Here is a 25,733-nt window from a genome sequence, read left to right as displayed (position 1 = left end):
AAATGGTTAAATCTCATATTAGTAAGCGATTGTGATCGCCAGTGTAGTCCTAGCCTTAGGGTTCTTTCAGTTCTCTTCCTTTCTATGTTTCTTCGGGTTTTTCTGTTTTCTGTTCCCATTTTCTTTCTTTGTCTAAATATCTCTTCTTTTATTATGACAGCAATCTGCTGTAGGGTAATATACACAGTAATTTTGTGTTGCTTCTGACATCCGTTTGTAAAGCACTTTTGACTTTTGTGAAATGCAGTGTTTGAAATACAAAGTGGATCTTATAAAGCAGCGTATGCATTTTATTGTTTTTTTCCCCCTTTTATTTCAACATACAAGTGAATATTATTTCTTCTCAAATTGATATTAAACTAAACTTCATCCTGTCAAAGTCAAATGCAAGCCATATTTCTGTGTTTTGGGCTTGATCATGAGTCTGAAGCCTATGTACACTAGCACTTCCACAGATTGTTTACATGCAGTATTCATGAGTGATTCTTTGTTTGCCGGTTACCTGTATTATTTCATTTAAAGCGCAAAGCAAACTGTTGGCGCTATATAAATCCTGTATAATAATAATTTGAACAGAGTTTAAGTAAATGTGAAAGAACAACTTCAGGAATTAACAAAATTAACCCTTGAAGTGGGGCTACCCGCACACTGCAAGGGTTAACTGCTTGTTTTGGTTTAGGGTCCAGAATACGGAAGATATACTCACCTGATCCTCTGTCCTGCAGCAGTAAGTGCTCACTATTTTCTCCCTCCGTTCTGGCTGCCGTATGTCCTTCAGCATCCTCACATCTCATGCAGGTGAATCGACATGCATTAGACATGATATCAGTGGGGCTTAGACCACTGGAGCCCAGAGGAGAAGAGGCTGCGGGGACTAATCTAGCAGCCAGGCAAGATTGAGGTATCTTCTTTTTTTTTTTTTTTTTAGGGCTTGTTCACACCAGATCTGGTTGTGTTTCTGCAAACATGCGTGTTTTTGATGCGTTCCAATGCTTTTTTGTTGTTTTTGTTTTAATTGGTTTTACTTGGATTTTAGGCAAGCTCCAGTGTGTTCTGGTGCATTTATTTGCATTTGCATTCGTTTCTATGCATTCCAGACCAGGAAAAAAAATGAACTTTGCTGTGTAATTTTTTTAAAGCTCTGAAACTGAATGCAGTGGTGGGAACTAGTCTCCTTTTTACCATTGGAATTGCTGTGTAAGTGTTTTTTGGTGTGAACAAACCCTTAATCCAACCCTAGACCAAAGCAAGCAGTAAACATTTGTATTGTGGTGGTAAACCCACTGCAAGGGTTATTTTGCGGCCAAAAAGCCATACCTCTGACGTTGAAACAAGCCTAAGCGACTAAACAATGCATGAAAACATAGGAACTGCGGTGCTGAAAAAAGGCTGCAGGTGCTCTGGACTGATGAGTCAAAATTGTGAAATATTTGGCTGTAGCAGGAGGCAGTTTGTTCACCGAAGGGCTGGATAGCGGTACAATAATGAGTGTCTGCAGGCAACAGTGAAGCATGGTGGATGTTCCTTTCAAGTCTGGGGCTGCATTTCTGCATAATAGTGCATACCTTGAGTTCATCTTTAAATAAATAGTTACTGCAAAAAAGTACTGATTCTAAAATCACTGCTGTGAACAGTTTATTTTATTTTAAAAAAAAACATCAAAATGGTTATTTTGGCTTCCGAAATGTTTTACTTGAATTAGCTTTAAGTTGTTTTGTTGTGAATCTAATTAGAAATTGTCTTGATTGCTCTTTTAAGGAGTACTAGGAAATAGTGATAATCTGAACTTTAATTAGCAAATAAGTTGCTAATAAATGAAATGTTCGGGTAGCTGGCATCTGACAAAAACATGTGTCTATTTGCTGCATCTATGTCTAAGCAGCCACCTGTGAGCTGCGTATGATAAATACTGTATCTAGTTCAGTGGTTTTTAGAATTGACAAATTGTTTACCTTAAACCAGTTGTATGACATCGGAAACTGTAGCAGGCTTAGATTCCCTCTCATCTCGTCTTGTTTGGTCCCATATTATTTTTTCCTACAGCGTTTCTTTGAGACATGACTACTTTTACTTTTGCAAATGTACATTTTGAATATTAATACATTATTCAAATTTCTGCAATACATGCAAATTTCCCGCATTTTATTATATTTTTTAAAATTCTTTACTTTAACTGAGCGTAAAGGTTAATGCGATATAACAAAGTAAGGAATAACATACATCTTCAAATACCCAACACAAAAACTAATTATATAACAAAGACAAAATACCACTGAAAAGCACATGGTGGGACCAAAAGAGGGTGATGCGAAGAGTGTGGGTGCAGTTGGAAAGCAGAAAGATCCGCTGTATGTATAGACAAAACCTTTTTTTCTCGTTTTTGTTTTGGATTGAATAGAATAATTTTTGCTTTCTGTGCCTGCTGTTCCTTGCTGGAAAGGTTCATTTAATTTCAGACAAAGTGATGGGAAATCAAAGATTTTAGAATTGTCACCAAAACAGTTGAGGTTTAATCTTCCAGTGGGGGCACCTGTTGTGGTGACAGCCATCTAAGAGGGGAATTCTCACTTTATAGAGATTTCATCTCTCATCCTATTACATCTGCAGGAGTGAAAGTGAAGGGGAAATCTCCCAAATGGGACTAAGACAGCTACGATCAACTGACTAGTTTACAGATGCACTTTAACTACCAAATGAAGGCATTAATCCATTGTGAATCAACCAATCAGTACATAATTTGTTTGTGTTAATGCAAAAAGGAATAATAATGTGCAACCTGCATTCATACATTAATTGCTGGCATCCAATCAGAATTTAGCTTACCACAGCCTGATCTATAAAGTTTGTTTATATTGGTTGACATGGGATGCTTTCCGCATCTGGACTTCTGAAACTGTTAGAACACAGTTAACATAAGTACACAGATATGCTCTGCATTGTAAGTTCTCAGTCTATACATTAATCAAGATATTTATGAACTGGTGAGGTGTACTGTTACGTTATATATAGTTCAATGAAGGTCCATATGTCATCTCTTGTTTTTATGACAATGACGTTAGCATTCTCTCCTATTTAGAGACCTAGAACATATCAAAAAGCTTGAACCTGTCCTTGATCTTGTAGTAAGATGGCAAAGGTTTTCTCATTCTATGAAATAATACCTTTTTATTTCCTTTGTCGATTTTTCTTTTCTTCAGCCGTTCATTTAGAGTTCACCTTCTGCACGTTCTGAAGCCTTTGACTTCCATTGTAAGAAATTGTAGCAAATTCTGATCACATTCCACCAGTTTTCAATTAATGGTGCTTTGCCTATTAAGATTTCTTGATTGTACATCACAGGACATAGGGGGTTAAATGTGAAATCAATGGATTTTGAAGCTACCGTGAGTTGATTGATCACTGGCAAATCAAAGCTGTAATGACAGCCCCATATAACTCCTCCCACTCCCAGCCTGCCACCATTTTATGCTAGTGTCCTTAGTTGATGGATGTCTATTTGCTACTCTGAGCACATCTTTTCTGCATTTGTTTTTAGCAAGTTTCTCTAAGCTGCTCAGAGCCACAGTGGCATCTCTCAGCAGCTTTCCAGATTGGTTTCCTCCTCAACTGAGCCTTGGTGGATTATACCCAGACCCCACAAAAAGAAAGACCAGGTGTCCTGGGCCTTCGCAGTGGATGTCTTGGTGATACTATGGGATCGGTTTGAGCTTAATCTGTGCCTTTCCACCTATGAAACTCTATCCTCAGGATCAAGATGGAAGGTATTCTGGTAATTCTCATTGCTCCCAATTGACGTAGTCAATGTTCTGGCAGACTCTCTGTGGGCACTACTTTATCATCCAGACCTCCAGTCTCAAGGAGTGGTATTCCACCCTGGTTCTTGGCATTGACCTTAATAGGTTGGCTGTTAACACCCAGATTCTGAAGGACAGAGGCCTTTCAGATGCTGTTATCCCTACTCTTCTGAAAACTAGGAAATCATGCTCTTGCTACCGTTGACTCTGGAAGGCTTATTTAACTTGGTGAAAAGCAAGGGAATTGCATCCCAGGAACTACTCCATGGCACATATCATCTTTATTCCTGTCTGGCCTGAACCAGCATTTAGCCTTGAGTACCATTTACTTTTTTTAAACTCTTACCCAGGCTTTAAATAAGTAGTTAGAGTGCACAGAACATTTTATATAGGATATGTTAATCAGCTGCTCCCCCACAAAATTTTAAACATGCAAACATTATTGTATCCCCCCAAAAAATATTATAATCCATATCGGTTTATAATTTGAGTTTTGTATGAAGTGTAATTGCAGCTGGTGGGTCCACTTAATTTTAGTCACCAGTATTCACAGACATACAAATGACTTGTGCAGCATATATTAACTCTGTTTTAATGAACATCACAAATGCTCCAGGGAGGGCATCATTCTGGTAGCATGTTTCAGCCTTGTTTCCCAACTCACTTGCATAAATATGGAAACTGCCACCTTTTGACCTCCTATTTCTGAATATATACGATGGCTACCTATAATTCTGGTTGTTTGGTTTTAGTGCTTTTTGAATCAGTGACCCAGAATATGTATAACCTTAAGGAATGTTGCATGCTTGTTCCAGACCTGTGACCTGTATAGAACCCAGTCAACAAGCATTTTCAGAGCAAGGCCAGCAGTGTCAGGCTACATATTTTGCATTAGAAAGTAATTTATTTAAGGGACACCTGTCAGATGCAAAAGTTACCTAATTTGCCTTTATATGAGATTACTGTACCGCTGCAGGACTGGGAGGAGGAAAAGCAATACTAGGGATCAGACATGGCTGCAGTGCAAAAGTGCTGAGAAGAAGAGCGCACCAACTGAGCAGGATTGCCTCATAACTCTGCTGTTGGTCCTTCCTTGATCAATTGGCAAGCTTGGGTTATGTTCAGGGACCCGGCTGAGTTGTCTGGTAGGGGTACCTTGAACATAAACGATATAGATTTGCATAATCTTTTGGTTGGAATACCGTTCCCATATATATATATGATATATATATATATATATATATATATATATCATATATATATATATTTCAACTGTGCATTTAGTAGTATGCCTGGAGTGTAGCTTTAAAACCCTTGTATGCTGCTAGAGCAGGATCAAAAACTGCTAGTGTGTTTATATGATCATGTGTGCACAGTGTATTTATGTTATTACAAGCTGCAGATGTTCCTTTAGTGTAAACATTACTTGCCATCAGATATGTAAAGATATTTAAATTGCAGCAAGCCTATTGAAGAATCCTTTAGTTTACAAAGCAAAATTATATACGGTACAATGGGTAATTTTTGTGTCTACAACCACAGAAGACAGTATTAGAGATTCTGTCTGTCTTCCGTTGATGTTAAAGTTTCATACTATTGGGAAATAGTATGCCTTCTTCAATGTGAGGAATTCAGGATGCAAAACATTGGTAAATAATGACCATGCATATTTATTACTCAATCTTATCTGGAGTTCTATTTGAGATATCAAAAATGTCCAATGTTCATCTCTTAAAGGAGAGCTATGGGGTTAAGGCTTTTCCCCATAGTTCTCCTCAGGGTAACGGGAGGGCACAAACTAGCATCCTCCCGTCACCCTAGGCTCAGTATACTGCGAGCTATTGCTCGCGGTATACTGAGACGCCGCAGTATACCGCGAGATGCTGCTCGTGGTACACTAAGATGCCGCAGCTGAAGCGGATCCCGACAATTATGTCTGGATCCGCCCAGCTACGTGACTGACAGCTGGCTCTGCCTACCTAGAGGCAGAACCAGCTGTACCCGCCCCCTCCCCCGTCCGTTCCGCCAGTCAGCGCTGGAGGAGCGGGGAGGGGGGAATCCAGCCCCTCCCCTGTCACGGCAGAGAGCCGTGACAGGATCGAGAGGTGAGCGAACGCCGGCATGTGTTCGCTCACTTCCCGATCTACTGAGCCGACCTGTGATAGTCTCATTGTCACAGGTCAGCTAGAACTATGAGGTGAGTGATAAGCACTCACCTCATAGTTCTCCTTTAAGCGAGCTGAAGCCTTTATTAAAAAGTATTATGTCCTTTTTCACACAGTATTTCTAAGTATGCTTGTTGTGAACTAATGGAAAATATATAGGATGTTTCTGTCATGTTTTCTGTGATTTAAAGTGGTACTGTAAGAGATCCCATATATGCTCCTCATTTCTATAACAGCAGTACCATCTCTCCCAAGCAAATATGATGTCTGCTCATGCACAGGCATGTTAGATGCAAACCCAGTCATTTTATTGCATACCCTGAGTTCTTGCAAGATTGCGGATGATGGGAAAGTGACCACTTCAGTCAGAGTTACTCAGTGGTATCTAAAAAATGCCAGACATGAGGGTGCTGGCTGAATGTGCAGGTTGAAGAACTCCTTACATCAGACTCTATACAGCAAAGTTTTTGAGGGAAAGTTCACAAGTGTATCAATGTGTAAATTATCATTCTATTAAAGCTTGTACTTGGTAATATAGCTTTGCTTTAATAACGTCATTGTAAATATAACAAACAGTTCAGTAGTGTATCAGTACTGCTTGGACTGGGAGTGAATACCTCGAAAGTGTATAGCACGTTCTAAATAGCCTAAGATGAGGATAAATTTGGCTAACATATGTGCTTTAGCCACTGCAAGCGTTTCAATTTCTCTTGGCATTTTAGGGAGGCACGGAATGCCATACGTCACACTGACATAAACAGAGCAGTTGATAAAACAGTACTGCAAGTTTGATCATATTTCACAGCTTACCATCATCCTTGAATGTTTCAGATACTTGTGGCTGTTTCTCCTGCTAGGAATTTTAGTGACTTGTTTTTCTATTACAACAACAAACTAGACAATTTCATCTGTAAAATGTTTATGAATGTAATTTTTGCACCAGTAGCAGCACTTAGTCATTTCTTAAGGTCAATATGCAAATCTGGCTTTTAAAAAAAAAAAATTATGGACACATACAAGGTCCTTGTATGGGTAAGGTTCTTGGATGTCTATGGAGTTAAATGTTTTCTGGAGATGCCCATATAAGAAAAGTATGTGCAATGTTAACGTCTAACTCTATTTACCCATACACGCATTTGCACTCAGCTTTTTAAATATTTTAGCAGACCTGCTGCCGTGAGCTTTGATTTTGTCTTTATCGCAGGCATTAAAGGATGGATATATATACCGGTTGTGTGTGTATATATGTGTGTGTGTATGTGTGTGTGTATATATAGATAGTTATATATATATATACCCTTTTTATTCACATAATGTTTTATATGTGGTAAATATGAAATATTACATGCTAAAATCAGCTAGTGGCAAGATAGGAATTATCTGCAGGCTTTCAGCAGCTGTTGTGCTTAAGATTAACAGCTGAATGACAATTAGGAGCGAAACGCGTCCCTCTCTCCCTCATAGTAGGGATGGGAATATCTTAAGTCCATTTTAAAGGGTGCTTCAAATTCAAAAAGCTTTACATCAACTTATAATATTATAAACTTAAAACAAATAACTATACCCCTTACAGTGCTGTATGTTAGTGTTCATTGTACTCTAGTAAAAAGCAACCTGTATTTTACTGCAATTTTTACCAATTACCGCATTTATTTACAGGTTCCCTAAACATTTGTCTCATTTTATGATCGCATCCCTTCCATAACAGCTGTTTCCATTGATGATTTAAAACACAGAACTAGTATTTAATATTGAGAAAATCGCACTGGCTAAATGTAATTTTTGCACTGAAATTATCAGTACATATGTATGGTATTATTTTGTGTATAGAGAATAAAACATCAGAAATTAATACAGATTTTTTATTTTATTTTTGGGAGAAGTAGTTATTGAGTTGCAAAGCAACAAGCCCTAGCAATGTAATGCTGCAAGTTATGGTGACTTTAATTAATAAATCATTGTGGAAGAAAGGATAACCAATGCCATGAAGTAATTCAGAAGATAAAAATGCAACAAAGGTATATAGTTGCAGTAGTGAACAGCTTGCTCATACAGAGCATGGTGCTTGCAAGTAGACTTAAAAAAAACAGATGTTTCTTTGTTTGATGAAGGGCTGGTGTACGGTAGCTTTTCTGAGATGCATGTTTTGTGTTTTTTAATATCTCAATACATTTTGAGTATTGCAACCATTGGACTTTTCATGTCGTGAGTGCCATTTTAAAGCGGCATGCTGGGATAGTGGCTATTTGTTCGAGTGCCATTTTTTAAAATGGCACTCAATGGCTCTTGTTGCCCAATTGTGCTGTAACCGCCAGCTGTCAGTGCCAGCAATACCACAAGCAATGGAGCCCTCTTATGGAGCGCTCTATAGCGGAGAATTGCAACACAGTGCTTCTGCATTGTGTTTAATAATTAACTGCACTTCCTGTCAGTGCAGAGGCCAAGGATGAGTGGAAAAATGCATTTTCATAAAAAGTCACACCTATAAGATATCTATTATTTGGTAAAAATTTGTCAATTTATATTTTAGGGTAGATATCTGGGAATTTGCAAATTATGTAAATTATTTTCTTGTGCCATTTATTCCTAATTAAAACTTGGTAAATATATGTATCTAGACATGCTATCAAAAATGCCCTCTGTGTCCTGAAAAACAAAAAGATAATACGTTAAACTACTAAAGATAAAAGACTTAAAAGAGAACTATGGGGTAAGTGTTTTTCCCCATAGTTCTCTTAAGGGTCACAGGAGGACATTTACTAGCATCCTCCCATGACCCAAAGCTCAGTATATATCGCGAGCTACAGCTCGCGGTATACTGAGACCGCCGCAGCCGGGACGGATCCCGACATTACTGTTGCGATCCACCCAGCTGCGTAAGTGACAGCTGGCATTGCCTATCTAGAGGCAGAGTCAGCTTTACCCGCCCCCTCCCCCGTCCATTCCTCCAGTCGGTGCTGGAGGATCTGGGAGGGGAGGGGGGTAATCCCTGCAAGGAGCCGTGACTGACATAGAGAAGTGAGCGATTGACAGTATGTGTTCGCTCACTTCCCGATCTATTGAGCCGGCGTGTGACCGTTTCATTGTCACACGTCGGCTCGAATTATGAGGCTGAGTGATTTTCACTCACCTCATAGTTCTCCTTTTAAGGCATGAATTAAGACCTCTCCAAAACTCAAGTCGGAGGAAAAGGCTCAGGACTAAAAAGTTTCTTGGGGACTGATAAAGCTCAGGGAAAAAGATTTGGAAGTACCTTTGGTAAATTAAGAAGACATTTGAGGATGTACCCAGTATAACCTACAAAACCTCCTTTACTTCACCTTTTGCTGTTGGTCAAGCAGGAAATTTAACTGCGCCATGCTCATCCATCTTACTTCTGGGGCAAGTATAGAAAAAAATTCTTAGCAAGCTAAGCAACTGCTAACCTGCACTAGTTAACACTAATCAAAGTGGCAAAAAATCACTTCCTTAAAATGTTTTGCCTGCATTCTTAAAGTGAAGATTTCATATAAAAAAAACATGTAGATGCTGCCAAAAATTCTTAGTTTTGATAACACCTATCAAGTGTTTGCCAAATGTGTCATTAGCACATGTGTTTTCCAACAGCGTTGATACCAATAGTCCCTGTGAATTCGCCCCAAAGGTCAGAAATCTAGTTCATGTTAATTATGTTAAGCGATGTTTCTAGTTTCAATAGTGTTGAAATTTGTGAAAATATACACAGAACAGCAAGACACTGCTAATCGGCCAACCCTTATGAATTTTTAATACTCATGAATCATTTAATCATTTTTTTCAGTTGGGGTGGACGTCTCTTTTTTTTTTTTTGTGCATTAAATATAGCAAGTGCCTTCAATTATTTTATTTGCCCTGCTATTGTGCTGTGGTGTATTCTTTGTTAATCTGTTTTCTATATCTTGTATTGCTTAGTCATCTGAGATTTTAAATATTAATTGGAAACTGGTACATTGACATTTAACATCTGGAATCAATACCTGCTGCAGGCCTTTTACTTAACAGCTAATGTAGCATCTGCTACCCAAGCAGTGTACTGCTCTATCTGCCATACCGTATGGAGGACCTAATCATTGCGCATAGCCTAAGGCCCCATTGTGGAATATCCAGAGTTCGTGTTACAGCGTATGGTTCTTCTGCAGACGTTGGAATACTTTTTGTTTTTGGTTAACAAGCCAAGAGATGGGGGCAGTGTCATGCCACTCATTATGCCATCAATGTTTAACACATTCTTCAAACATAGGCCAAGAAGCAGTTGGATGGCATCTTGCCCTGTAGTAGCCTGCCATAATGAAAACTGGGCCTGATGACTGGCTTTGTGTGTATCTCTCTCTCTCTCTCTCTCTCTCTCTCTCATGCATACACTGTACTGTGCAAAAAATGCTGAAATTGAGGATGCTTGTAAAAACAACGAAATAATAGTTTTTATTTATCAACAGCCTAAAAAGTGCATAGAAAATCCTAAATCAAATCAATATATGGTGTGTCCACTCTTTGCATTTAAAACAGCAACAATTATCCTAGAATCTTGCACACGATTAAGAATTTGCAGGCATACGGTCCAGTGCATTACTAAACAGGTATACCAAACAGGTGCTAATGATAAACAAGATATCATTTGATGAAAATACAAACAATCAAACGGAATTAGCTATGTAGGGGTAATGAAACTGAGTGAGCAAAGCCATACTTCACTAACATGTTGAGATCACTAAACACAATTCAGTGTAAAGAAATTAAGACTATGACAAGACGGGACACAGCATGGTGTTACTGCATCAGCAAGGTCTCTCACACGCAAAAGTTTCAAGACGGGTGTTTCCAGATGGGCTATCCAAAACCATAAAGAAACAGGCAACATTGGGGACCAAAATGCAGTAGTTGGCCAAAGAAACATATTGCAGCAGATGAAAGACACATCATGCTGACCACCCTTCACTATCAGAAGATGCCCAGTGGCACCACCTGCTTAAACATGCAAAAACCAGGACCCTGGTATACCCATTAACAGTCTCAAGAAACCTGGTCAAAAGTGGTCTTCATGGAAAACTTGTGGCTCAAATGCGTACCTCTGACTTGGAGACAAGTGACTTGCCTATGCATGTAAACACAAGAACTGGTGTGTCGAAATATAGTCGCTGGTGCTCTGGACTTATGATTTCAAATTCAAACTATTTGGCTGTAACAGAAGGCAGTTTATACATTAAAGGCCTGGAGAGCTGTACAAGGTTAGTGTCTTCAGGCAACAATGAAGCATGGTGGAGGTTCCTTGCAGTCATGGGGCTTTATTTATGCACATGGAGTCATTGATTTAGTCAGAATTAATGGTTTCCTTAAAGCTGGAAAATACAGGAAGATACTTGTTCATCAGCCCTGCCATCTGGTAGGCGTCTGATTGGTCCCAAATTCATTCTGCAGCAGGACAGTGACTCCAAACATAAAGGCCAACCTCATAACGGACTATCTTTAGTGCAAAGAAGAGATGGCCCCCACAAAGCCCTGAATTAACATCATTCAGTCTTTTTGGGATTACATGAAGCGACAGTTGCAACTGAGACAGCCTAAACATCAGCTGTGGTTAGTTCTTCTAGATGTTTAGATCAACCTACCTGCCAAGTTACTTAAAAAAATAAACCCAAAAGCAAAAATGAAATTTATTGCAGATAACCAGTTGTTATCTGGTGGCTGCATTGAATTTCTTTTCCCATTAATTTTGTCTATAAATATTATCAGCAAGTTTGTCATTTTACATTATTCTTTAACAGGCCATGCTGTCCAGCAAAAGTAGCAGATAGTGGGTTGAGAGAAACCATTTTAACACTAGCAGGGGTGAGTACAATGATCCGCTTTTATTTATTTCTGTAAAACCTTTCCCAAAAGAAAAAAAAAGTGTTAAGCGTTAGCTGAAGTTCGAATTTAATTTGTTAATCAAGTCCATCTAAATCTGCTAGTGCATCTAAAGTAGACTATACACTGTGCAAATTTCAGCCAGATCACTAATGAAATGAAAATTTGCTCAGTGGATGCCCATTTTGGCACCCTTTCAGCCAGCGTTTTCCGATCAGTTGAAAATTCTCGGACAATCAACTGCGAGCTCCGTATTCTGACTCAGGTATTCTGACAGCATTCGGCGGCCTATTCCAATTGGTTTTGTTTGATCTGTTTATTGAAAGCAATTTATTTTTTTAATTCAGTAGGGAAGGGTTAGAGCTTGAAATCTAATGGGAACACGTGTTCCAGTGACAACTGTCTAAGAGAGGATTTATTTTACTTTAAAGTTATTTAATGAAAAGAAAAATCAATTGACAAGGGTTTAAAACCATTTCTTATTCTCTCCTATACTGATAAAGAAAAAAAATTATTTAGATAGTTTAAGAATGACTGGATTATCTGTCTATCCATGTCACAATTACAGTACAGGCAGTCCCCGAGTTACATACACCCGACTTACATACGACTCCTACTTACAAACGGAGGCTATTACTGTACAGCAGGAGTAGCAAAACAAACTTTACAGGAGGTAAATCCTTCCCTATGCTATCCAAAACAACAAAAACATTTTTTTGGCTGGGTTTACAATTAAAAAATGTACATGTTCCAACTTACATGCAACTAAAAAACATAAAAAAAAGAAAAGCTCCAAAAAAGGTAATTACTTACCTCTGTCTGTACCGCTCGCTCTGGTCTGAAGATCTAGAGCTTCTCAAGCGGCCATGCAGGATGATGGGGCAGGCGCATGCACAGTAGAGATCTTCGGCCGGGAGAAGAGGAGAGACATAGTGGAGGGGAATGCACGCAGCCGCGAGCGTGCACGTCGGACAGAAGACACAGCAGTCAGCGCTGGATCACAGACCGGCGCCAGCGCTGGAGGGATTGCTGAATACAAGTGGAAGGAAGATGATCAGATCAAGAGGCATAATTTATGATAAGTCCTTAAAGCTGCATAGCGGGGGGAGGGAAAGAATTGTGACATTAATGTAACTTTAAGTCTTGCAGTAATCCAAAGAATTTATTACTGAATGATAGATTTTCACTTTATAGGTTATTGTATGTGGTTTGTTTTTTTAATATACATTTTGCAATTTTCTCTGCACCTGATAAATGAATGAGCGGATTGCAACACAAAATCTACATCTGAAGGACCTTTTGCGATTTCTCAGAATTGTATGCAGCCGTTTAAATTGGCTTAGGGCTGGTTTACACCAGCTTCGGTGCATTCCAGCACGATTCCCTGAAATGGAATGTGTAAGCAAAGAAATGCTAGTCTTTTAATTGTTTTAATAATTATAATGAAAATTAAGGACTCAAGGACATACTTATTTTTCTTTTATACAATATACTATGTTTTTATTTTACTTTGGACTTGCACTTTATGAAATCCTTTACTGTAAGATTATGGTCTTGGTCTGTGCTGCATTCTTATTTGTTACATTTTTCCCAGGTTTCTTTAAGGATTACAGATGACCCCCCCCCCCATTATGAAAGGGGAGGGGTGTTTGTAGCCCTGTGCTAGAGTGGCAATGTGGCTCTTTTATAAATACAGTACAATAAATCAGTGTGTTTTTAAAAATATATTTCTTACCTTTTTAGATGTTTTTTGGTGAAGGCCTTTGTGCAGATTCCAAGCTACTCTGAGCAGTTTGAAAGGGAAAGTAGAGGGCCAAACGGAGCTTCTTCTCTTTAACATACAATGATTCTAAATCTTTAACCCTTTGTTAGGCCAGGTAGGGTTCAAATGTAAAAATAGATGATAGGACCAGCGCCGAATGCAACCAAACAAGCCCTCCTGTGGCCCAAAGAGTTAACAGAAATCCAGTGGGCTTCCCCGCAACAGACAAGGGATCCCGGAAACTGCATGAAAGAAAGAAGACACCGGGCGCCTAACCTGGTGCAATAATCCTTTTATTTAAAAAACTGTTTATTTAAAAAACACTTTTACTAACAAATGGAGCAAGAACGGTGACACATTAGACTCTTAGTCCTCACTGGATGAAGCACTGCACAAATGGATGAATGTCCAGGAGCTCTACTCGTAGTCAGTCTCACTGCCACTAAGCTGAATGTGTTTTCGGGGACCTTCCCCTTCATCAGAGCTAAGTGTTAACTAGTGCAGGTTAGCAGTTGCTTAGCTTGCTAAGAATTTTTTTCTATACTTGCCCCAGAAGTAAGATGGATGAGCATGGCGCAGTTAAATATCCTGCTTGACAAGGCAAAGGTTGAAGTAAAGGAGGTTTTGTAGGTTATACTGGGTACATCCTCAAATGTCTTCTTAATTTACCAAAGGTACTTCCAAATCTTTTTCCCTGAGCTTTATCAGTCCCCAAGAAACTTTTTAGTCCTGAGCCTTTTCCTCCGACTTGAGTTTTGGAGAGGTCTTAATTCATGCCTTAAAGGAGAACTATGAGGTGAGGGAAAAATTCCTCAGCCTCATAGTTCGAGCGACGTGTGACAATGAAACTGTCACACGCCGGCTCAATAGATCGGGAAGTGAGCGAACACATACTGTCGCTCGCTCACTTCTCGATGTCAGTCTACTACTGTCAGTCACGGCTCCTTGCAGGGATTACTCCCCTCTCCGATCCTCCAGCACTGACTGGAGGAATAGACGGGGGAGGGGGTGGGTACAGCTGGCTCTGCCTCTAGATAGGCAGAGCCAGCTGTCACTAACGCAGCTGGGTGGATCTCTACAGCATTGTCGGGATCCGTCCCGGCTGTGGCGGTGTCAGTATACCGCGAGCTGTAACGGTATACTGTAGCTGTAGCCCGCGATATACTGAGCTTTGGTTCACGGGAGGACGCTAGTATATGTCCTCCCGTGACCCTTAAGAGAACTATGGGGAAAAACACTTACCCCATAGTTCTCTGTTAACTGTCTGTCTCTGCCAAATTTTAAGCCCACTTTAAAATATAATGTAATGGCTAAACAAACAGTCAATCAAATGCAAATTTATTGAATGTTGTTGGGTGCTGCCAAGTTCAATCATCACTCATTTTGTAATGCGGTATAGTAGGAGGAATGTGTGGTGGGGTTGGATGCAGATGAAAAATCTACAGGGTGTTCTGTCCCCTTAATGGTGGTGGAGATCATTGGAGATTTTCAAAGCATAAATACATTTTTGCCTGTATTTTGTTTTGCTTGAGAAATGGTTGAAACAAAACAAATATTTGTTATTTTATTTTCAGTGATTGCAAGCTTTCGAGGAACAAATCCACATGGCTTAACACTGGAGATTGGGGACACCGTTCAAATATTAGAGAAATGTGAAGGTAAAGTTTACTTATTTGCCTAAAAGGGCTTGTCATATTTGGGGGGCTACAATTTGCCGTTGAAGTGCTTGTTTTGTGACTTCTATACTTATCCACTTTTTTTATATTTAAGTCTATATTAAATAGAGACCAAAGTTTATACAGGCTGGAATAACAAATATATTGAAGTAATTCACTCTATAGGTAGAAAAATCTAATATCCTCTCATTTACCACTTTATGGCCATAATATTTAGGAAGAAAATATCTGATGATTTAGCAAAATTTTATGACAATTTACCTCTTGACAAATAAACTCAATAAACCTCAAACAATTTGGACTTTAGTGTAAAGGTAGACTGTTTTCTCTATTGTCCATTGTAGGACACAGCTCTGAGGTATTCTGTGATGTAGGGTTGTGCCGCTACCTCCAGGAGAAATGGACACTAGGCAAAAAAAATGAAAAGCCTGCCACTTTAGTCTAATAGACCCCTGGTGTCTCCATAAAGAGAACCTGTCACTTCCAATTGCTATCACATAGGGGAATATTATCCCCTATGTGATAGCAATAAAGTTGAGTGAAAAAACATGTTTAAAAGGGTTAAAGTAAAAATTAATTAATTAAAATTAAAAAAAATAAAATAAAACCAACTCTTTTGCCCCTACCTTCTGCATGCGAATAAACATATGCGTGGGCCGGCACATGTATGTAAACAACGCTTTCACTAAACATTTTAGGTATCATCGTGAATGACATGAAAGAGAGTACAATAATTTTAGGGCCATAATTCTCTGTTAACTCTAAACTAATGAGCAGTAAAGGCTTTTAAAGCATCACATATGGCTAATTTTGAGTACCGTAGTTTTCACCATGTGATCCTATCTTTTATTTTTTACCAAAACATTGGGTATTATATTGTATTTGTGTGCACTAAAATTCATGTTAGTGTTTTCTTTCACTATGGCTTTGTGCAAATATCTATTTTTGATAGGTTTCTATATAAGGATTGGGGAATTCCAGTTAAGCAATTTCTTTTTCCTTGATGCTTTAAGTTCCTGTATCCTTTTTCGGATTATATTGTTTTTAAAGAAAAAAAGGTTTATTCCTCCAATTTTTTTTCTTAAAGGAGAACTATGAGGTGGGTGATTTTCACTCAACCTCATAGTTCAAGCCGACCTGTGACCAGGGCCGGATTCCCGACAAGGCCACCGAGGCCCAGCCTCGGGGCGGCAGGCAGCAGAGGGGCAGCACAGGTTTGAGTCTCCCGACGCCGGGCGGTAATTTGTTTTCTACATTTAGCCCTGCTTTGCACAAGCAGGGCTAAATGAAGAATAGGGGAAACCACTTGTTTCTTTACAAGTGATTTTCGGCGATGCCGCCGAGATAACTTGTGATTTGACTGCAGCCTGTCCGTCCTGCCCCCCCCCCCCGCACCTACCTCTCTCCATGCTGCGTCCTTCCAGCTCCGGCTCCGTCCTCTCCTCGCTGACCGCCAACGTCTTCAGGATGGAGAGCGGTGAGCAGAGCGGCAGGGTTAAAAGTAACCCTGCTGCTTCGTGTAGACAGTGAGAGGGGAGAGCAGTCTTCCCCTCTCACCTGTCACAGGAGTTCCAGCACAGTGCTGTGCTGGAACTCCTGTATTGGAGGGGACAGGGGTCAATAAAGAGAACCAGTCCACTCCAAATGCTATCACACAATGACTTGTTAGCTCCTATGTGATAGCAATAAAGTTAGGTGAAAAAAAATAATTACATAAATAAAAAAATAAAAAAGTAATAATAATTACATTAAAAAAGAAAGTAATAAATAAAAAGTAAAAAATTATACAAAAATTATTATAAATAAAAAATAATAAGATAAAAAATTATAAAAAAAGTAAAAGATGACAAGATGAATAAAAATTTTAAAAGTAAAAAAATTAAAAAGTGATAAAGTAAAAAAAAAAAAGAAACAATAGAAAAATTCAAATCAACCCTGCAACCCCCGCTATCTGGTTGGCATTCTCCATGGCGGGGGGCCTTGGGGCAGCAGGGAGGGTAAATCCGGTCCTGCGTGTGACAAAGAAACTGTCACACATCGACTCAATAGATCGGGAAGTGAGCGAACATATAGCATCGCTCGCTCACTTCTCGATCATCTTCCTGCAGAGAGCGGTGACTGTCACTCATGGCTCCCTGCAGGGATCTCCCCCTCTCCCCGCTCCGATCCTCCAGAACTGACTGGAGGAACGGACGGGGGAGGGAGCGGGTACAGCTGGCTCTGCCTCTACATAGGAAGAGTCAGCTGTCACTCACGCAGCTGGGTGGATCTCGACAGTAATGTCGGGATCCGTCCCGGCTGCGGCGGTCTCAGTATACCGCGAGCTGTAGCTCACGATGAACTGAGCTTTGGGTTCACGGGAGGACGCTAGTATATGTCCTCCCGTGGCCCTTAGGAGAACTATGTGGAAAAGCCCTGACCCCATAGTTCTCCTTTAAGGCATTGACTTATTCCTATTGATGATGTTTCTTCATTTAAGGATTCTACTGTCAAAAAATTGGAGAATCTTTCTCATACCATTTATCCGTTAACTAACAACATTTAGGGGAAGAAATTGTCAATACGAGGTTCCACAAGTTGATACATATATAGATTTTCAGGCTCTTTCCATCATATAACAATCAGTTGATGAACAATTTGTTTAGTAAAGATATTTAGAATGTGTGTGACGCATCAGGTTTTCTCAGAACTGTAAATGTGCTATCCCAAAAGAGTGACATATGTGACTGAAAAAAAGCATACTGACAACCAGGTCATACTGCTAGCTACTCTTTGGTAATCAATAAAAATCTAATCTAGTTTTATGCCTGCAGGTTGGTACAGAGGATTTGCCCTAAAAAACCCCAATGGCAAGGTATTGTAATTTAAGTTACCCATTTCCTGTCTGTGATAATGTGCATCAAGCTGTCCACATGTGCATGTATGTGTGGATTCAGCATTTAATCTGAAATGTAAGAATGCATGTCTTTAAAGGATCCTCTAACCATATTAAATGTATTGACTTTATGTTTTTTATGAAACCATGAAAAAATTGTAAGTGTAAGGCTAGCCAAAAATATTTTTCTTGGTTTTGGATAGAAAAGGGATAGGAAAGGATTAGAAGCCCTGTCAAGTTTTTACTGCTATTCAGGACATTATAGAGATTTACCCTACAGCCTGTTCTGCTGACTTGTACCAGACTGGAAGTGAGTAATTTTCCAACATTAGCACCAACAAAGATACAAATATTTTCTTTTAGAGTAGGAGAAATATAGAACAGATTTCAGATGTGTCGTCGTTGCAGAATGTCCCCAACTTTGTCTGGTAAAACCATTGTGAGCCGGACTGGAAGCGAGGGTAAATGGAGCCCCAGATAGCAGTAAAAGCCCAACAGGAGTTCTAATCCTTCTCCTCTTTGTCCAATACTAGAAAAATATTATTTGGCTTGACATACACTTTAGATCCCTTGAACTAACTTTTAGGTCTCAGGGAACCCCTGCTAATAACTATTATAGCTACAGATTATATGACTTTTGCATGAACAGAAAGTTGTGGCTAAAATAATAAATACAAGAATAAGGAATTTGGCATACTGAAAGCATTTTAAACCCAAGGCTGCTCTATACTAGAACATTATTTTTAGTTAAAATAATAAAATGAAACAAATCACAATGTCCAGAAAAGAAATGCAAATTTATAGTGCTTCCTTGGTCAGTGAAAAAGTTTCTCCATACATGGGTGGTCAGTGTGAAGGGCCCCCTAAGAATGATGGTCAGTTGGGAGAAGGCCCCCCTTACATTGGTGGTCATTGGGAAGAATTCCCCATACATGGCTGGAAAGATTAGTGGGAACTTTTCTATGAGGCAGACATTACTTTCTGCTCGCGGAAACCCAAGCAACATATGGAGGAAACCTTGGGTTCCATGAAACCCTGAATGAGAGAGGCTTGTAAAGATAGGTCTGTTAGAGAACTCGCATGCCAAGGATTTGTATCTGTTTTGTTTTATTTTTCTTCAGGCCCAATAAATATACTCTGCATTCTTTTACACAGTGGTATTGATTTACTAAAGGCAAATAAGCTGTTCACTTTACAACTGACCTTTCCCTTAGATTAGTAAATGTGAATAAAATTACCTTTAATAGAATATTCAATTATATTAATAAACAAAAAAAAAAGCATTTTTCTTGCACATAGTTGGATGAAGAAATTCAGCAGAGCTTCACCTTATTCACTAAGCTAAAGGGAAAATTCCCTTGCAGAGTTAACAGCCTATTTGCTTTTAGTAAATTAACCCCAATGAGTTTGTCTAGCATTCAAAATGTAGTAGATTTAATTTTACTGAACATTGAGCAGTAAAACTTTAAGTTTTATGTACTCTTTTTATATCATTCTTTCATTCTATAGTCATTTCATAAGAAGCACATTTTGAAACCGCAAATTGAATAGTAATGATGGCCTTTCCAATACACTTTACTGAACATTTCATTTGTCAGATGTGCTCACCGGAACAGCTTTCTTTTTGCTGGTTCAGTTTCAGTGACATTCTAAGGTCCAGAAAACGGTTAGAGCATTGCCTTTATCTGTTAATTCTTGTGTGGTGTTTTCTAAGCTTTTCCATATAAATACTGCTTTGTCTTTTCAGGGCATTTTTCCTGCAAGCTATGTACATATCAAGAACGCATCAGTAAAAAACAAAGGGTATGTACGTTTTAAATAAACGGCTTTCTTTTCCTTTTTTCTTTCCCTTTCTCCTGGCAGTGCTTCAGAACCTTTGTCTTGACATATATGTACAGTTGTGAATGGTGACTTTTTTTTAAAATTCTTTAGAAAGCAGATCTGAGTCACACAGTATGTGCCCCCACAATAGCGCTGCTACTGAATCGTTTTGCTATTTGTGTTATGGAAAGACAACTTCTCTTTTTCTTTAGTTAATTATATTAAGTGCTTATGTGCAACAAACTTGTGCAAATAACCCTTCCGTTCATAGCGATTTATGTTCATTGGGCTTCTAAGTTGCCCACACAATAGCAGATCTGGCAGATTGGATTGAAAAATGGCGACTGTATCTTTGAAAGACTTAAGCATATGTACATTGAGAGACTTCTAAAAACTGGGTCTTTTGGGTCAAAGCTATATGCTTGGATCAGGTCAGGTGTCCATAACACTTACATGATTCACATTCTGGTATGTGGAACGGTTCAGGGATTCTATAGCTCAATTATGGTTACTTTTTAAAATTCATCTGATTGTTGCCAGTTTATATAACTGGCTTGAGAAACATACGTGTGTGCGTGCGTGCCCCTTTTAACTGGCTTTACGATCTAGTCTGTGTGCCCCCCCCACTTTACCCAGGCAAGGAGCAACAATTTAGAGACTAGATAAGAATCGCACCATATTACCATATGCTTGGATCATACAGGTACATAACACTTAAAGGATACAAATTCCCGTATGTGATATTGTATAGCTAAATTGTTAATGTTATTTTTTTTTTAATTCATCTGATTAGTGCCAGTTTATTTAACTGGCTTTAGGGTATTTGTGTGTCTCTCCCCTGTACCCATGCAAGGACTAGCAGTCTAGAGACTAGATCTAAGAACAGCACTGCCTTGTACTTACAAATCTGCTATTACAAATCGGAAATAAAAACTATAGAGGAGCGTAATTTAGTAACAATGAATTTTAATTTAAGGCTTTGTTTCATTTTGACCCCTTATTATACCATTTTGGTTTAAGAAGGTTTAAAGTTGGAATGTTCAGATACCAGTGCTGATGCTTGGCATTTTCATGAGAACTACCAGGGTTGCAGCGGTTGCAGCTAGGACCTAGCTCTGGCGCTCCACTACTGTCCTGAAATCATTAGTCTGTATTGTTTTAGAAAAACTGTCACATGACAATAAACAAAAATGTATCGGTACTTGTATCTGTAAGGACTTGGGCAAGTATCCGTACTTGTATTTACTAAAATGGTATCGGTGCATCCCTTATATATGTTTATAAAAGCAAAATCATACAATAAAACAGAGATGTACAAATCCCAGGAGCTCCGTGTGCTCCTTACAAATGACAGCTGCCTCCTAACTTTTCAATTTTTCTCTAGTCTAGTCTTGGAGCTCAAAAACGTATCTGTACTTGTACTTATACCGAGTATGGTACGGTACTTGGTATCAGTGCATCCCTGGTTTAAAGCAGTCCTAAATCAAAAATACTTCTGCAACTCACAGCAAGAATGTCCTTTAGGCCTCTTTCACAAGTGTTAAAACTAGGCATTAGAGAAGCATTTTTAAGGCCTCTCTGTTGCCTATAATGTTCATATGGGATAAAGCAAAAGCAATCGCCCAGTGCTGTTCACACATGGGTGTTCGCGTTGTGTTGCTATGTGTGTATGTTGCGGTCTTGAGGCATTGACACTGGAATAATGCCTCCATTGAAGTATATTGAAACACCCCTCAAATGCTCAGTCAATGCACCTTTAGCATTTTTCGGGTATTTAAAAATCGCTGCACAATGTTTTAGGAGAGGCATATGAGGTTTTTCAGCCCTTGAAACCACTGGGGAATCAGAGTGAGTAGACAGAGCAGGTGCCAGCTGTTATCAGTGTCATCAAAGCAGTGCCAGCCACACCAGTGGCAGCCATACCATTGCCAGGCATTGCAAGTACCAGCCAGAACCAGTCATGTTTGAAATAAATGTTGCATGGCTAATTCAAGCAGTTGAGCAACACCTAGAATTGTTTGAGCATAGTCTTCCCAGCTACTGCGACACCTTCAAAAATATAGAAGTGAGTCCACTGCTGGTCACTTCCCTTTACTACATCACTTTACCCTTTAACACACTCCCCTACTTGCAGGGCATTTTTGCAAGCGTTTTTGACACCTCTTTAATACCTTAAAAATGCTTGCTGAATGCCTTGTTAACACTGTAGGCGCGTTAATCAGTGTTGCTCTTTCATTAAAGTAGAACTATGGGGTCAGTGTTTTTCCTCAAAGTTCTCCTAAGGGTCACGGGAGATCACAAACTAGCGTCCTCCCGTGACCCAAAGCTCAGTATACCGCGAGGTACAGCTCGCGCTATACTGAGACCTCCGCAGCCTGGACGGATCCCGACATTACTGTCGAGATCCACCCAGCTGTGTGAGTGACAGCTGGCTCTGCCTATCTAGAGGCAGAGCCAGCTGTACCGCCTCCTTCCCCGTCCGTTCTGCCAGTCAGCGCTGGAGGATCGGACAGGGGATGGGCGGAATCCCTGCAGGGAGCCTGAGTGACAGTCACGGCTCTCTGCAGGGACAGGATCGAGAAGTGAGCGAGCAACGGTATGTGTTCGCTCACTTCCCGATCTATTGAGCCGACGTTTGACAGTTTAATTGTCACACGTTGGCTCGAACTATGAGGCTGAGTGATTTTCACTTACCTCATAGTTCTCCTTTAAATTCTCAATGCACGTGTGAAAGAATCCTTAGAGGAGTATTCCGAAAATCCAAAATTATTAGATGGAGGAACAACGGTGACATCCATTCCGATCAGCAGGGGAGCCTTAGTGGAGTGTTTTGGGACCCATAAAGCCAAAACCCCTCTGGCATATAAAGTTTCCTGGGCCGGTAGCCTGACCTCGCCAAACAAGTCTCCTAAGCATCACTTTTGCACCTTAGGTAATCCATAACAATGATAGGCCAAGCTGTGAAAGGCACACATTTTAGTTGACAGTAGTCTGTCTTAAAGTATTATTATTTATTTTGGATAGAGTAAGGAAGGCCCCACTGCAAGGGTTAATACAAGTTTTGGAGTTGTTTTAAAAAAAAGCTACTGTTGGGGTAAACTGAACAAATATCTTCTTTAACCTCCCTGGCGGTATTCCCGAGTGTAGCTCGGGGTTACTTTTCCATACCATAAGCGGTAACCCCGAGCTACACTCGCGAATGCCGCATAGCATTTACTTACCTTGTCCCTCGAGCCGCGATGTGTTCTGCGGCCGATTCCGGGTTCCGTCCCTTGCGAGTGTACGCGTCGCGGGAGGGCGGAACCGGCGGGATATTTAAAAAATATACGAAAAAAACGACTCAGACGAAAAAAATTCGAAAACAAAATAGACCGAAAAATGACATGAAAAAAATAAAAAAACATTCCGTCAGGGAGGTTAAGGAAGGTCTAAAAAACCCCTTTGAAATGATTTATGCAACGCCTAGTAGCACAACAGATTACACACCAGTTTTTTCTAGGGGAAGTGCTGATTACTGGGTTGCATTTTTTAGCGCTGTTGTATATGGTAAGATTTGGCAGGTGCCAGGGTTTTCTGTTCGGTCTCTGTAGTCACTCCTTCTTAGACATTAGCATGCATCCTTGTCCATCTAATCATGCTTTGCATGTTAATATTAGGTTCATTAGAAAAGAGATAATTCTTCTTTACCTGACTGACATCTACTGTTTGTCACTGGCTTAAGAAGAAACTTTCTTCTTCACCTATTATCAGAATTTTGCATTGTTTGCAAAATGTATTCCACAGCATGGCTTAAGTACTGGACTGTCATAGCTTGTTCTGTATGGAAAATTATTTTTATTATAGGCATTAACGTAAATGTCCAACCTATTACCTGCCAATAATAAAACTACATGTTATTGAGTCTAAGCAATCTTTGTAATTAAACCGCACCATGTCTCTATATGTAATATATACACTGCCAGCCATTTTGTTTCTTCTGGATAAACATCTGGCTTAAAGTGACACTGAACTCAGGAGTTAATCATCTCTAAATTGGTGCTGACACTGTCCTTCTTCTGGTAGGTGGCTACTTTTCTTCCCCATGGTCCCTGTGTGTGTGTTGTAAAGTAGACACCGCACCAAGCTCGCTTTTATGATGGACTACAATCTCACATTTAGTTTACTAATTTGTATTGAGTTTGTAGTCCATCACGGGAGCGAGCTTGAAGTGGTGGCTACTTTACAACACACACAGGGACCATAGGGAACAAAAGTAGCCACCCTCCAGAAGGAAGGACAGTGTCTTGATCAATTCAGAGATGATTTGAGGAGTCTAGAGTTTAGTGTCAATTTAAATTGCAATATATACAGTACTGTGCAAAAGTTTTAGGCAGGTGTGATAAAAATACTGTAAAGTGAGAATTGTTTCAGAAATAAAAGTGTGAATAGTTTATCTTTATCAATTAACCAAATGGAAAGTAAATGAACAGAAGAGAAATCCAAACCAGTATTTGGTGTGACCACCCTTTGCTTCAAAACAGCATCAATTATTCTAGGTTCACTTGCACACAGTTTTTATAGGAACTCGGCTGGTAGGTTGTTCCAAACATCTTGGAGAACTAACCGCAGATCTTCTGTGGATGTAGGCTGCCTCAAATCCTTCTGTCTATTCATGTAATCCATGACTGATGCGATGTTGAGATCAGGGCTCTGTGGGGAGCCAAACCAACGGTTCCAGGACTTCTTGTTCTTCTTTACGCTGAAGAAAGTTTTTAATGACACTGGCTGTATGTTTGGGGCCGTTGTCCTGCTACAGAATAAATTTAGGGCCAATCACACACCTCATTGATGGTATGGCATGATGGATAAGATAGGAGAATAACTGTAGAGAGTGAAGACCAGTGGCTGGAACCTTCACGCTAAGCACAGTTAGAGAATAAGAGTTTGAATAGTCTCAATCGCTAGACCAGAATCAGTGTTGGGGTCACAAGCGAAGATCAAGGCAGCAGAAGAAATTCGTAGTCGGGGTTACAAGCCAGTTGATTCCAAGTAGCAAATGAGGTAGCACAAGGCAGCAGACTGGATTATATGTGGAGCACAATAATCTGGCAAAGAAACAGGGCGGACTATAGTATGTACAACTATAACAGATTCAAGTCCAGAAGCAAAATCCACAGTGGCAAACCTGATAAGTCATGCTCTAGTGCGTGGGACACCCATGTCCAAGGCCAGGCAGCCTCAGTTACTTATCATAGGTATCTGCTTGTATTTGTCAGCATTAAGGACACCATTGATCCTGACCAAATCTCCATTTGCAGAAATGCAGCCCCAGACTTGCAAGGAACCTTCACCTTGCTTCACTGTTGCCAGCAGGCACTCATTATTGTACCGCTCTTCAGCGAACAAACTGCCTCCTGCTACAGCAAAATATTTCACATTTTGACTTATCAGTCTAGAGCACCGGCTGCCATTTCTCTGCACCCCAGTTCCTATGTTTTTGTGCATAGTTGAGTTGCATAGCCTTGTTACCACATCAGAGGTATGGCTGTCAAGAAGCCCGTCGAAGCACTATGGATGGTGGTGTGCCGCAGGCATCTGCGCATGCGCATACACAGGGTGTGACCCATCGAGCTAGCCATGGGTGTGCGTCTATGCGTGGATGTGCGTGAGGACGCGCGAGCATGCACCACAGATTCTGGCGCCAGACGGGCTATTTAAACTGTGCCTCCTGGGTGTTTCAGTGCTGGTTGATCATCAGCTATTGCAGCTAGTATCTTTATATATATATATATCTATATA

The 25,733-nt window shown here is 39.9% G+C and overlaps 1 protein-coding gene across 1 annotated transcript in view; it reads left to right on the top strand.

The window, feature by feature from the left end:
- Positions 1-25,733, top strand: part of DOCK4 (dedicator of cytokinesis 4) — a 263,370-nt gene that overhangs the window by 61,927 nt on the left and 175,710 nt on the right. Inside the window, exons 2-4 of the mRNA XM_018561382.1 lie at positions 15,158-15,241; positions 18,073-18,113; positions 19,882-19,937. Of these exons, the coding sequence (XP_018416884.1) occupies positions 15,158-15,241; positions 18,073-18,113; positions 19,882-19,937 (181 nt within the window). The remainder of the gene's footprint in view (positions 1-15,157; positions 15,242-18,072; positions 18,114-19,881; positions 19,938-25,733) is intronic.

This window comes from Nanorana parkeri, unplaced genomic scaffold (genome assembly GCF_000935625.1).
Source record: "Nanorana parkeri isolate BGI_ZX_2015 unplaced genomic scaffold, ASM93562v1 scaffold520, whole genome shotgun sequence".
Lineage (NCBI taxonomy): Eukaryota > Metazoa > Chordata > Amphibia > Anura > Dicroglossidae > Nanorana > Nanorana parkeri.
This window is presented reverse-complemented; position numbering and strand designations above follow the sequence as displayed.